General features: G+C 42.5%; 2 protein-coding genes and 1 long non-coding RNA gene across 4 annotated transcripts in view; 2 read left to right on the top strand and 1 right to left on the bottom strand.

The window, feature by feature from the left end:
• LOC146675501 (protein NLRC3-like) overlaps positions 1–14,026 on the bottom strand; it is a 507,908-nt gene that overhangs the window by 476,216 nt on the left and 17,666 nt on the right. The gene's annotated exons all lie outside the window — the stretch shown is intronic.
• LOC146675502 (uncharacterized) overlaps positions 1–14,026 on the top strand; it is a 59,282-nt gene that overhangs the window by 35,551 nt on the left and 9,705 nt on the right. The gene's annotated exons all lie outside the window — the stretch shown is intronic.
• Positions 8,924–10,315, top strand: LOC146675503 (granzyme-like protein 1). Its single transcript, XM_085385644.1, has 5 exons — positions 8,924–8,978; positions 9,057–9,207; positions 9,506–9,638; positions 9,760–10,014; positions 10,097–10,315. The coding sequence occupies exons 1-5, from the start codon at positions 8,924–8,926 to the stop codon at positions 10,313–10,315; spliced, it is 813 nt and encodes a 270-aa protein (XP_085241770.1).

Below are 14,026 nucleotides of genomic sequence, written 5' to 3'. Positions count from 1 at the left end.
TTCTTAAAAATATACTGGTGGCAGGGGTGGGGGGTGAAAGCCTAAAGACCCCCCCCACACACACACACACACACACACACACACACACACACCCCTAACCCCGCAAACCCATTATGAATATGGTGAGTTAACAAACAGTAGACACAATACACACATTCAAATACTGTACTTCAGTTTTAAATTTTAATAAAGCATTACTATTTTCTACTCCAAGGCATTACTTTTGAGATTATTATATATTTTTGAAAATATAGCACAATGATAATACTAGTTATTGTAAACTTTACAAACCACCCAGCAGTATGTATAGTCAAATTATAAAATACAAGTAAATAACAATTGCAGAACGGAATGTCAGTGTAATGAACACACACTTCGTTTTGACAAAGCGCACTGCTTAGGGAAATGATCTGAGTAGTTGTTCATCACTGAGCAATTTGTTAATATGTGTTTCGAGCCAAATAAATGACAGGGAGAGAGAGAGTGACGTCAGAACACGTCATACTATAACCTCCCGGGAGCGGACGGAGGGGGTCAGTCGTTGGGATGCGCATGCGCAGACAGAGTGCGCGAGCGGCGGGCCTTGACCTTTCGGGGAGAAAAACTCTTTCTCACGGCCGGTGACAGTGAGGCGGATAGCAGTCTTCAGTACCTGCTGGACTTTGAAGCTCTGGATTCTGGGACTGTTGGAAAAGGTAAAACATTTTCATTAAAACCTTACTACTGTTTTGTTTTTGTTACTCGTCATTGTAGCTTGCTGTTAATGTTGTGCTAACAGTAGCGATTAGCTAGATACGTTAGCCGTTGACGTCAGCGCAATTTAGTATCCGGTATACAGAAACTGTTTTCCTAACAAAACCACTGTTATAATTAAGTGAAGCTGCTCCCAGCTAATTTGAACCTTTGGCTTCTAAAATATGTGGTTCAATTGCGTGCTGCGTACATAACCTAATGTCAGCTAGACCGAAATTAAAATTTAATATATTGTTAAAGTCACTAAAATGGCGCCTGAAGCCTGTTGTGACGTGAGCTCTGTGTCTGCTCTAGAAACTCTGAAGATCTGAGCCGTACATTAAATAGTCACATGAACCTGTACTTTGAATTCTGTATGAGCTGTATAAAATACAGCTATGCATAAGTGTTTTGAATGAATAATTAGATTAGATAACTCTTTATTGTCTAATATAAAAATGAATAGAAATGTGACATGAGAAGGTGTGTCTTTGACTGTTCCTGTATAACTTAGTTTCGGACTAGCTGACAAGTTATGCTCCGGTCATTTGATGTTTCTAAGATAGATGTTCTTTTGTAATATAGTTAAATTTTCTTTGTATATTTCATTTATCCACCATCATACATACAAGCTAAGAAGGGGTCGTTATTCTAACAAGAGGTATCAACGCTGGGCCAAAGTTCAGCACATGGTTAAAGTTTGTAATCCAGCCAGGGTGTAAATATCACTCAGTCGTAGAGCTGAAGCAGGTAGCATCAACACATAAATCTACTCTTCCCGGCTTAAATCACAAGAGCACCTCTGACCAAAAAGCTGTAGATTTTTCTTGTTTGCACAAATTAATCCAGATTCACATTAATTGTGTTCGCAGCTCCAACAAAATGAGGAAGAGGAGGGGGAGAAACATAATTAGGTTGAATTACAATTGGATGGAAGACGAGGACAAGGAGAAGGAAGCTTAGGATGAGGAGGAAGAGAAGCAGCAGGAGCATCTTTAGGGATCCCTATGATGTCATTGAGGTTTGTTTCATTAATATGGTCCTCTCACAAAGAAAGATGACTTGTTTTAGTTCACCTACTTCCTGTAATAAATAGTGGTGTGCAAAATGTTGTGAAAAACCACGGAGCAGGCACGTATAGTGCATCTGCAGGTAATTGAACATCAAATCTCTAAGACAGACTGAAATCTGTATATTTATCACCCTTATGATAAAACCCATGTCAGCCATTGGTTTATGGACTTTGTATTTTGAAGCCTCAACATTTGCTTTATTGCTGTTGCTATGTTGGGACCATATTAGGATGAGAGATCAGAATCTGGAGTCATGCACACTATTGTTTCATTTAGTGTGTATCCATAAGATTCGTACAGCAGATCCAAGTTGTGCCTTGAAAACAGGAACGTCGTCTGCATAGAGGAGAACTTTAATAGCAGGCTTGTACAAAGTGAGGCTTTGTGCACTCGTTTTACTTCTGTCACCCTGTTTTGATGCAGAATTCACTTGAAATCAGGCAAGAACTGGACTTATTTTTTATAATGTGTTCTTGTGAATTGATTGTGTATCGCATAGGTTTGATTTGACTTTCTGCAAGACAACAGTCGTCCGCTGGCCAAAACAGTTTTCCAAAGACCTCCACGTGATCAAGCCTAGATTTAGAAAAGAATAGCAAAAAAAATCTGCACCTCCTGCTTCAGATGCAATTTGTGTTTGTGTGTTCAGAGGCAGCGGCGAGAGGGGAGACCTCGGCTCATCCAGCTGGAGAGCCTGACCAGGATGAGTCGAACATTAACTCAGCTCTTCCAGGGCACCCTGCAGACTTGGCTGTTGGCATCGGCGAGGGATGACGTGAACGCCAAACTGGAGTCAACGCCAAACTGGAGTCCATCACAGGTCAACTGCAGGTATGCGAGTCAGACCTTCTGAGGAGGGTTTCACTTTTCTCTCTTCTTCATAATTGACTCTTTTCTCTCTCTTTCAGCTCCTTGTCTCAGAGTGGGAGGGATTTGAAGCACAAAGGGAGGAACTTGTCGTTTGGTTGGCTGATATGGATTGATAGGTTTGTAGCTTGAACCTATTCGCTGGAACGTTAAGGACAATCTGCTACGCAGCAAAAAGCAAGACACAAGGCACCAAAGTTCTCTGGTTTACTCATGCATGAGGGAGACCTGCCTGGAGCCAAGTGTCGTCCCACCACTTGACCTCCGTCAGACTCTCAGCCAGGTTCCCAATAGCACTCCTTTTATTGTGGTTCCATGAATATGCATAGGGTCATTAACATATAACATCTTACATAGGTATACATGTGAACAAAGGATACTGTGTGTGTGTGTGTGGGGGGGGGGGGGGGTGACCCCATAAATGACTTCCCTAAACCTGCTGGTCTGGAAGTCCAACAGTTCACCTAAACAAAAGGCACTTAGCCTAAAACAGGTACAGCCACGTTTATCCTGCCATAAAACAATAAAACAAGGTACGACCTCTTCTCATGCTCCCAGGATGTATGTGTGCATTCACATCCACACTGGAATGCACACCTACACCTGCACGTCTTCATTTAGATAACAGAGATGTAACCCAGTGAGTTTACACGACTCAGTAATGCACTACAACATTGTTATTGTTAATTGTGATTCATCATTACTCTGTTAATCACTGAGTTGATCAAAAATAAATCAATAATAAAAGATAAATACTATAAATATAAGAATAAAACCTGTTGTATGTTCACCAGTATGATAATGATGAAGCAGTAGTCTCGGTTAACGTGGTTTTATTTTTTATTTTATACATTTTATTTCGTGATGTGATGTGAGCGCAGGTGCAACCCAACAGGCCCCAAACGTATCGAATGCCAGGACTGCCATAATGAATTAATTAAATGTGTCAATAATTAATTAAAATTGGAATTATAGATAATCGATTGCTTGTGTAGACTTGGGGCAGCCAGGTATCCCAGAATGCAGATCAAATCACAGGCAGCAATGGTGGTGGTGTAGTTTTAAAATACCCCGTTTTTCTGTCACCAGCTACACTTTTAACAGTGTTTTAGCCGCGAATGTCGCGACGTACGTCTGGTCAGGTTGTCAACATAGAACATGTTTGCAAAAGTGCTCAGATGTTTTCAGAGATTTCACTAGCTCTGCTAACAATTAGCATGCAGAGTGCACCCAGGGGGTTACGTTAACCGGTTTGTTTACATATTCCACTCTCCGTGTTCCACATGTTGCATTCGCAGATTCTCATTTTGACCGAACGATCGTCTCTTTGCGCCTGGTCTTGTGTCTCTGTCCTTCTGTAACATAAAGAACGAGCTGACATTTTTCTCACGAAACCAGCGATCAGCTCAACAGACCCTCAGTTTACCTGCATGCATCCTCCTCCTCATCTGTCAGCTGTTTAACACCTGCTGCTAATTCAAGAAACACGCCTACGTTACCTGGTGATAGTCACAGTTTAACTGGGCAGCCGGTACTCGATATAAAGCAATGTCAGCGCATTTTTCTGCACAAGATAAGTAAATATAGTGTTTTCCCCGAGCGCAGAGCTGCTGGAGCTTGTTTCCTTACAGAGCACTTCATCAGCGGCTGATGTCCAATCACCGGCACACAGCTTTGAAACCTCAGCTGAGTTTTAGCTCTCAGTGGTTAAACGCTGGACTTCATTCACTCAGGTTCTGTCTGTCGGGTCACGTTTACTTCGCTGTTTTATTTACAACTGAGCAAAGCGGTTTGGCTGAGGTTAAAGTTACGTTTCATAACTGCATAGTTTCACAGACGTTTAATGGTTCAGTGGCACATGTGTTAGACTGAACTATCATCTAAATATCATCTGTTTTTTAATAGTTATTCAACTGTATTCTAAGCACCAGCTGTCTGTTAGAATGTGATTTTTTTTTTTCTGTCTCTGTTGGCAGAGGTATAAAAATGCGCAGGAAAATCTGACGTGCATGGCAAACTTCACCGACGATATTTAGGGAGGAATAAACACACGTCAAACATAAATGAACCATTTGCCCGTCTCCATAATTGAGAGCATTTTCTCTTATGTCAACACTCTCTCTCTTTTTTTTCTTTTTCTTTTTTTTTTTTTCTCTTTTTTTTTCTTTTTTGGTCATGTTATGTTTACCTGTCAAAGGCTTGTTACAAACTATGAAACACATCGTGCAGACTTCTGGATGTTAGAAGAAAACTAATACTGCTCATGAAGGAGACTAAAGGCAGGAAGGTGTCCTTTAAAACTAAACATGTTAATAGGACCTCCCTATTTATATCATAGTTTATGATATAGCACGTGTATTTCAGTAATAGCCTGCTGATTTCAGTGTAGTGGTGAACAGTCACACAGCTCACGTGGGCGTTATCTGTGATACTCCTTAACTATAATTTATCCAAGTTAACTTCAGTTAACCATTCAGACGGTTCTTTTGCAATGAAAAACATAAACACCCATGCTGCCGGTAGGTTTCCTCAGTGCCAGCTGTTAACATTATAGCTGATTATGCAGTAACCATGGTAACCACGGACTCTGAGCGGCTGGATCGACGGAGGTCAGACAACAATTTTACATGTATGATCTTAAAACAGGACACAGCCACTATACGTGCTGGTCTCATATCAAATGTGAAGGCAGACTGAGTCTATGTTTGACGTTTGTTTATATCTAATCTTCCTTTTCAAACATTTAAACAGCAGCGAGTCTGCAGCTGAGGGAATACAAACTCAAATTGTCGGAACAGGTTTGCTCGTTTCTTGGATTCATTTGGTGATTTATTAAATGTATAACTATTATTCTAATCTGCTGCTGGGTCTCTTACACTTTTCTTTATGCTGTATATTTTCACGTCTCTGGAATAGTTGGAAGTTAGATAGTCAGCTGAGAAACTTTGTGTTAACTCATGGAGCTGAGGATATCGTGGATATGCTGACCTCGCTGCGTGGTGTACAGAGCGAGGTCAGCATGATTAATATTCACAATAAAAATATTAGCCGAACATCATGAAGTCTGTATGTGTTTCATAGCGTCGAACAACCTTTGTACAGTTAAAGCCAGCAGTTACTACATGACAGAAACACCAACGTTATCTCTTTTATGCGTTTATACACAGGTCACGCTGATTACTGAACAAAAACCCAAAGATCAGATGTTAAACAGATTTATTTGCTCTCTCTCCTCCTTAAACACGTTTTTAATGTTAGTTATAATTCAGAATTGGCGACTGAAACACGTAGGACACAGAAGAACATCAGGAAATAAAACACCGATAAATATAACCTCAGTAAAAGAAGTCAGCGGGGGTTACTACAGCTGTGTACCGGGGCCTGCGCTTTGTCGGTGGGATTGCTTGCGAGGCGAGCGGGTCTATCCCACGCTTTGCCGTGAGACTGGGCAGACATCTCCGAAATCATCGAAGCACTTTTGCAAAGAGGCTGTATCTTGACAAACCGACCAGACACATGAAGATTAAACCACTACATTCTCGGCTTAAAAAATATTAAAACGGTATTTGGTGACACACAAACAGGGTTTTTCAAAGTTCAGTTCTGTTAGCTTCCACATGCCGGTTGTTGTGTGCTAGAAACAATGGCCACCAGGCCTAAGCAATGGTTTTGACTCGATCAGCGTTAACCCCGCCCCTGAGTTTGATGGGTGAGGCTGACAGATAAAATTATTTCATGATGAGAGCCAGGCGCCAGGACTGCCAAAATGAAATAAATAAATATATCATTAAATAATTAATTAAATGTGTCAATAATTAATTAAATGTGTCAATAATTAATTAAAATGTGAAATACATAAATAATTAATTAAATGTGTCAATAATTAATTAATTAAATGTGTCAATAATTAATTAAAATGTGAAATACATAAATAATTAATTAAATGTGTCAATAATTAATTAATTACATGTGTCATAACTATTTATTTAATTAATTAATTCCAATTTTAATTAATTATTGACACATTTAATTAATTATTTAATGGTGTATTTAATTAATTCATTATGGCAGTCCTGGCGTTCCATACTTTCTCAGGTAGTTGTTTACATTATATAATTTATTGTGTTCAGTATACGTCACTACAATGTGATTTCGGACAACAGGCTCTTCCTATAGTATTCAATGAGAGGACCCTGCACGCCAATTCTCGACGCGAGGGGGGTACCCTGCACATCGATAAGTGAAGCAGAGGGAGCCTGACCATTCGTCACACATTTGACGAGCGAGAACTTGTTGGTAATACACAACTACAGACCTGATCCCGATTTAAAAACAGTTTTTTGAGTTTCTTCCCGTTGAAAAGGGAGTTTTTCCTTCCCACTTGCTCATCTGATGAGCAAGCATCAGATGAGCAATCAGATGCTTGCTCATCTGATTGTTGGGCTTTTCTATGTATTGTTGTAGGGTCTTACTATGTCACACACCTTGAGGCAACTGTTGTGATTTGGCACTGTATGAATAAAACTGAATTGAAATGTCTGCTGCAACATTGAGATGATCGGGTCAGAATTTAGTATAAACAGTCACCAGATCTCAGTCGAATAGAGCACCTGGGATGTGGTGGAACTGGAGTTTCACATCATGGATTTGTCTGCAGCATCTGTGTGATGCTGTTGTGTCAATATGGACCAAAATATGTGGAAGATGTATCTGACACCTCGTTGACTCTGTGTCTCGAAGAAGTGAAGCAGCTCTGAAGGCAAAAGGAGATCCAACCTGCTACTAGCAAAGTGTAACTAATGAAGCACATTTTGAAAAGACTCTTTTATAGACAGGAGATGGTGACGATGAGTCTAGGCTTTCATCCTTTTAATTATCCATGAGTTCAGGTGGGGTGGGCTGCTTTTTGCACCCTTGTGTATAAGATCAATAAAGTCTTGGGCCAAAATATTGATATCCCTCAGACGGTGGAGTCGAATATGGTTGTTTGGCTGCTCTGCTTCAGGCTCTGAGGTATCCTGGGAATAAAGTGCGGACACAGGAGATGTGGGGCAACACGTTCTCACTCCCTAAGCGTAATATTTTACGCTAGGTGACAATTCGTCAACATTTTAGGCCAGAGAGCTGTTAGCATCTCTCCTTCTCTCATATGTGTGTAAACAGAATGCTCACCACGATAACTCCCACCGAGGGTGATGCTGGCTCCAGGGGACAGCGAGGTGGATGACGGAGATTACCATGGCAACAAATGTCTTGAACTGGCTGGACAGGTACATTTCTGTGCACCTGTCATCCTTGAGGTTTTAATGCACTACCTTTATTTTATGTAATCAATCATTCAGTTGTGTTTTTGGTCTTTAACTGTAAATTTGAGGAATCGAAATGAGCCAGAGTTCAGTTCAGACTTTAAAGGCACCTTATTGGACTGTAAAACAGCCTGTTTCAGTTTAAGAGTTGTTTTGCATACTCAAAACAATGTTCTGTCTCACTCCCATTTCTTCCTGTTGCATGTTGAAGCTCTACTTGGAACCCTGATCCAACCATGAAAAATAGGATGTTTCCCAGCAAGGCTTCAGTTTGTTTTCTGTTGTATTTTTTTACCTGCAGGCCTGTATGATGATGTTGAATACAGTTTCACCTGAGAGTTGCTGCTGAATCGCACACTGAACAGCTCTTAATCTCACTTTCAGCTGATGAAATCTCTTCTCTCTAGCGTGTTTTTGTTTTCTCCATGATGCTAACCACTCTTGTAAGAAAAGGGGGGGGGGGGCTTGGAAAATTTCTATACAGACACCTCTCTTCTTTACTCAGAACTAAACTAAATTCATTTAACAAATCGTAAAAATCATTTTACAGTATAAGTGTTGTGGTGTCTCTGACTGTTATATGTATTAAGTGTGTGCTGTCTCTGGTCTCCAGAGCCGTCCTCACAGCAGACACCGTGAGGTCACTAATGGTTGTGACGGTGCCGGTTACTTCAGGTGGATCAAAATGTCTGTAAACTGCAGAATGAGAGCCAATAAAGTCTAAATGTACCAACAGGAAAAAACAAAACTAGATGTGACAGCTGTGTGTATCATAACCAACAAGATTCCAACATTAGATAATGCTAAGAACAAGCCTGCGGTTGGCATGACAGGAAGTCGAGATGATGAAGATAGTCCAGCCTTCAAACTAAGATGCGTGATGTATAAAAGTCTTATCTAGCCAGTCTACAGAGTAAAGGACGGCTTGAGGTTCCTGCTGGTACCATGCACCGTCTGCACAAGCTTCTTCTTTGTCTTCTACCATGTCTACCAGACATCAGTGAGACTTCAAATATACCTGATTTATCTTAATGCTGTAAAAGCCACACTGACTTTAACTTCTTCTTTTATTTATCAGAGTTTGCAACAGGAATTATTCATGGAGAAAAAGCTCCGGAGAACTCGATGCCGTACATGGTGTCAGTGCAGGATAACAAGGGTCGACATGTCTGTGGAGGTTTTCTCATCACTGAAGACTTTGTGCTCACTAGTGCACACTGTGACAAATTGTGAGTTTGATTTCCTGTTCATCAAGTTTATACAAAACATTTTCAAACTTGTATTTATTCATCAGATCACTCTAAGTTATTGTATAAGGCAGGTGTTATTTTAAGGGACAATAAAAGATGATTAACTTTAACATCATCAAATATTAATGACATTTGGAATATGTAACAACAAACAAACCTCTGACAGCCGTTAGTTACAGCACTGCTGACATTAGCCTGCATGTAACAGTGAGAAATCAAGATATCAGGTTTAAAAAAGTTTAAATTTTAAATTCCCTCTCAATAATTACTCCCTCAGAGGCCTCACACACGTCGCTCTCGGCAACCACAATCTGAAGAAGGCTGATCAGCAGAAAGTAAGAATTAAAAAAAAAATCATCCATGAAAATTACCTACAAATTGAACTAGGTAATGACATCATGTTACTCCAAGTAAGTCCATATTTATTGCAACATCAGTTTTATGTGACGTATTTGTGGTATAATTACATTTTTAATAAACGCTTCTATATGAAAAAACATGTTTCTATTTAACTCCATGCTGTGTCTCTAGCTGTCTGAGAAAGTTCGATTAGGCCACAGAGTACAGACAGTTCAGCTTCCATCTGCTGAAATACACCTAAAAGAAAATCAAGTGTGTCAGGTGGCTGGATGGGGAAAAACTAAACGTGATGGTGAACCTGTTGATGAGCTGAGGGTGGTGGGCGTGTCTGTCATTGATAAACAGGTCTGTAAGAAACAGTGGCCTGGTCTTCCTGCCAATGTTATCTGTGCAGGTGGATATAAGACAACCAAAGGATTCTGTCAGGTATGTTTTCTGTGCTTTCAGTGGAAACTTGTGTTCTGTTGACAAACGTATAAAAAAATCTGACAAATTAAAATCCTCACAGGGTGATTCTGGTGGTCCTCTGGTGTGCGACGATTTGGCTGTTGGTCTCGTTTCCTTCAACTATTACGATAACTGTAACTACCCCGATAAACCCAACGTCTATACGGACATCTCAAAGTACCGTAGATGGATCAACGAGATTCTGGCACAATCTTTCACATTCTATTGCAGGAAGCTTTCCACCTCACACTGCTCTGCTGTGACACACGGGGAAACATGAACTCGTACGTTTTTACAAATGTCTTCGCTTTGACAAAGAATTTTGGTTTCACTTATTTACTCGGGTCATTTTGCTTCCATGTTGGTTATTTGTGTGTTTTTTTTTTCTCTTTGCTGGATTTTTTTCTCGTGACTTTCAGATCCTGTTCATCAGCTGTGGAGGATTTTTTTGGGTCTACCACTGAAGTATGCGCAGAGATATGCCACACTGAACGGATTTCCGCATCTGTTCATGTTTCCTCATCATCACAAATGCCTCTGAAGATAACTGAAAAGCTTCTGTTGATTGTATATGGAGAAATAAAAGCCAATATTAAAAAGAGTGTTTTGTTTAATGCTAAAAAATCTGGTGGTTTGGAAGTTCGTTTGATTTCTGATGCAGTGCACTCGTTTGGCCACACGGCAGCGCTGCTTAGTTGTCAAATAGCTCAGCAGAAACGTTTCAGCGATGTGGATTTTTTTTTATGTTCGTGCCGTTTACCGATATCCACTGAACGCATCACGTGCAGGCTGGGATGATGGTGGTTTCTAAGGAAACCATCCCTGAATGTGTTTCGGTGACTGCAGTCATTTTGCAGGGAAAAATAAAAAACAATCTACTTTAAACACCTGACGGAGGGTTCAGGTTAACATGAGGTGTCTGACTCACCTGTGACAGGTAAACCTGAGTGTAAGAGACTCACAGGTGCATTAAAATTCTTCAGGAGGTTGAACAACAAAAATTTAGTCTTAATGAATTCACAGGCCTCCTTAAGTCATGACACCAAAGCACAGCTTTAACTTCTGTGCAATGAAACACACCTGTGTCCTGGAAGTGATGTCACAGTGGCTCTTTCTTCGCTTCCTGTTTGAGGTGAAGGCACTTTGACGATTTGTCAGGCTCACGAAGATTTGACCTCTCAGCCTAAAAGCTGGTGTTCCAGCCTGGAGGAGGTCCTGAGTGTCATCATGTGGGTCAAGGTTTGATGTTTGGGATGGACTCACCTGGGATTAGGTCTCCTCCTTTACTCAGATTCCTTCTGCTGAAGGAATCAGCCGTGACCTGTGGAGCTGAGAACCTGCTGGTAGTTTGAATTCACTTTAAAGCTTTAAAACCTTTTTCATCATTTTAAAAAAGTACCAGCATGTTAATGCTTCAGTCAGGGAAAGAAATGTGACTGTGATTGTTTAATCCAATCACATCAGTCGGGGTTGGCTCGTCATACATCAGGAGGAGATGCCACCCTATTCCCCGCACCTCTCTAAACACACCTGGGCATCATCCCCTCCAACAAACAGAAATGATTTTCAACCAAAAATGTGATGATGTCATCGGGTGTGTTTCAGAGACAGTGGATCTGATGAACGGTGATCAAAACAGGTGAGACGCAGACAGGTAACAGGTGATGATGATGAAGTAGCAGGAACATCTGTGTGGGGTTGGATTAGAAACTGACAGAGAAACGTTTTTAAATGTGCCTCACAAGTGAAACCCTTTTAAACACTCAATTTTCATTCAGACTTTACTTTGAAAGGCCCTTCCGCTCACTTCCTGCACACGCTGGGTTGAATGCTGCCAGCGTGACTGCGCAGCTCGTGCACAGAGAGAGAGGAGCGCCGTATGTCGGTGCTGAAGGTTGGACTCAGGGACCGACACCGGACCGACCGACCGGGACTCCGACGGACGTGATTGAAGACTGCAGAATTTATTTCATTTGACGGACTAGTTACACAATATGGGATCAATAAGAAAAGATTTTTAGAATATCAACAAATTAAATCCATAGTAAAAAAGAAATTTAAACCGGGTCAAGTTGAACTACAAACACCACCAAGTGTGGTTCAATATCTTACTCTTAAAACCCCCAAATTACTATCCAAAATATACAGAATGCTTCCTAAAACAGAAGAATCAATATCACTTCCTATTGCAAAATGGGAAGCGGATTTATCAGTTAACTTAGACCTAAACTTCTGGTCTCAGATTTGCTTAAAAACCTTTCATCTAATTAGAAATCCCAGTCTTCAATTAATTCAATACAAAATACTACATAGAGTGCACTATACAGGTCATCGGATGTTCAAGATGGGCTTTACGTCTACCAACAACTGCTCACACTGCCAAACCAATTCACCGGACAATTATATCCACGCTCTTTGGTTCTGTCCACCAGTTCAGAAGTTTTGGCGCGAGGTATGTGAAGACTTATCAAAGTGTCTGAAATGTAACATTCCAACTTCCCCCTTAGTGTGTTTGTTGGGCAGCTTAGATAATGTCACTTCAGAAAAGAATATCGCCCATATGGTTTTCACTGCCCTATGCATAGCCAAGAAAACAGTCCTCATGACCTGGAAAAATAAAAATAATCTTAATTCTAACCAATATAGAAATTATCTATTAGATTACATTAGTCTTGATACAGCCTCTGCCACCACATTAGATCAATTGCTCTGGGCTCCTTTGATCAGCTTCATCACCTAGTGGGGGTGGGGGGTCATAGTTTGGTTCCGCCTTCACTGTTGTGATTGGTGTGGGGGTAGGGACAGGCTTAGGGCGTCGGGGGGTTCCCCGGAGGCATCTTCCTTGGGGGGCTGTACCCGGGGTAGCGGTCATGTCGGGTTAGGGGCTCTGTTGGCTCTCAGGTGACTGTTTCCTCGCGGCTGCGTGCAGCGGGGCTAGGGGAGGGTCTGTGCTGACGGACGTGGGTTACTGACCTGGTAGCCTGGCTGCCCCTGGGTGGGTCCGGGATGGGCGTGAGGTTCTGGGGGCGCTCCGTCTCTGGGCTGGGGCCCGGGCCGGGCCTCGGGGGCTTGGGTCCTGGTTGGTGTGTTGCCGGGGTTGTGGGCGGGTGGGTGCATGGGGGCCCAGCCCTGGAGCAGGGTGCCGCCGGTGCATCGAGCCACCTGGGGGGCTCTTCAACTGGTGGGGGAGATTGTCACATCTTGCAGGAGCTTTCCTCTCTTCAGGAACTCTCTCTGCAGGAGGGGGAGATACAGGAGAGGTGGAGGAAGATCTCAGCCTGGGCGTCTATCGTCTCATGTAGTCTGGAAGATGAGTGGATGGTGGGGTGGGTGCAGTTTTCTCTGTGGTGGGGTTGGGTGGACTGTCCCGGGCTCTGTGGGGCCGGGAGGCGCTGCTGCACTGGGCCCTGGTCTGGATGGGCCTGGGCCCCCTTTCCCTGGCGGTATGGGGGTGCCTACTGGGGTCAGCGGGGGAGCTGGCCCCAGGGAGGGGTCACTTGCCCCTCCCTTCCTTCCCTCCCCATCTCCAGCTGCCTCCCTCTTCCCGCTCCACCACAACCACCCACACATGCAGGACCTTGGAGTAGGGGTATGTCACCAGGGTGCAGAGGAGGCTACCCCCCCTGTCCCCTTCTGGCTGCCTCTGCCTCAATTTTATCCCACAACTTAGACATTCACATTACACACACTCTCATTACACATACATATAGGATCTTGGGGGTGGGCACGATACACAGAATCCAAATTACCATCAGGGTGTACACCTCACCCCTGGCGTCGTTGCCCACCTCTCAATTTTAAATACACGTAGACATTGAGGGCTAGCAGGAGGGACTATGCGCTTACCTGCTGCTCTCTGGCAGGTAGCTCCATGCCCTCCTGGGCTTTAATTGCACCTTAGAACACACATGCATCAACACTACAATGAGCGGGTGGAGGGAGGTTTTGAGTCTTCTCTCACCCCCGTTCTCTGCGGCCTGCTGGAGCGGGG

The sequence above is a fragment of the Rhamphochromis longiceps genome, linkage group LG3 (genome assembly GCF_057381845.1).
Source record: "Rhamphochromis longiceps isolate RC_006_pf linkage group LG3, R_longiceps_female_GT1.1, whole genome shotgun sequence".
In the NCBI taxonomy this organism is placed as follows: domain Eukaryota; kingdom Metazoa; phylum Chordata; class Actinopteri; order Cichliformes; family Cichlidae; genus Rhamphochromis; species Rhamphochromis longiceps.
This window is presented reverse-complemented; position numbering and strand designations above follow the sequence as displayed.

Excerpts from the sequence above, each read along its gene's own strand:
- LOC146675503 (XM_085385644.1), top strand. The coding sequence starts at position 8,924 with ATGCACCGTCTGCACAAGCTTCTTCTTTGTCTTCTACCATGTCTACCA. Across the intron at positions 9,639-9,759 it reads ATGACATCATGTTACTCCAA|CTGTCTGAGAAAGTTCGATT; the intron begins GTAAGTCCATAT and ends CTGTGTCTCTAG. Across the intron at positions 10,015-10,096 it reads CAACCAAAGGATTCTGTCAG|GGTGATTCTGGTGGTCCTCT; the intron begins GTATGTTTTCTG and ends AAATCCTCACAG.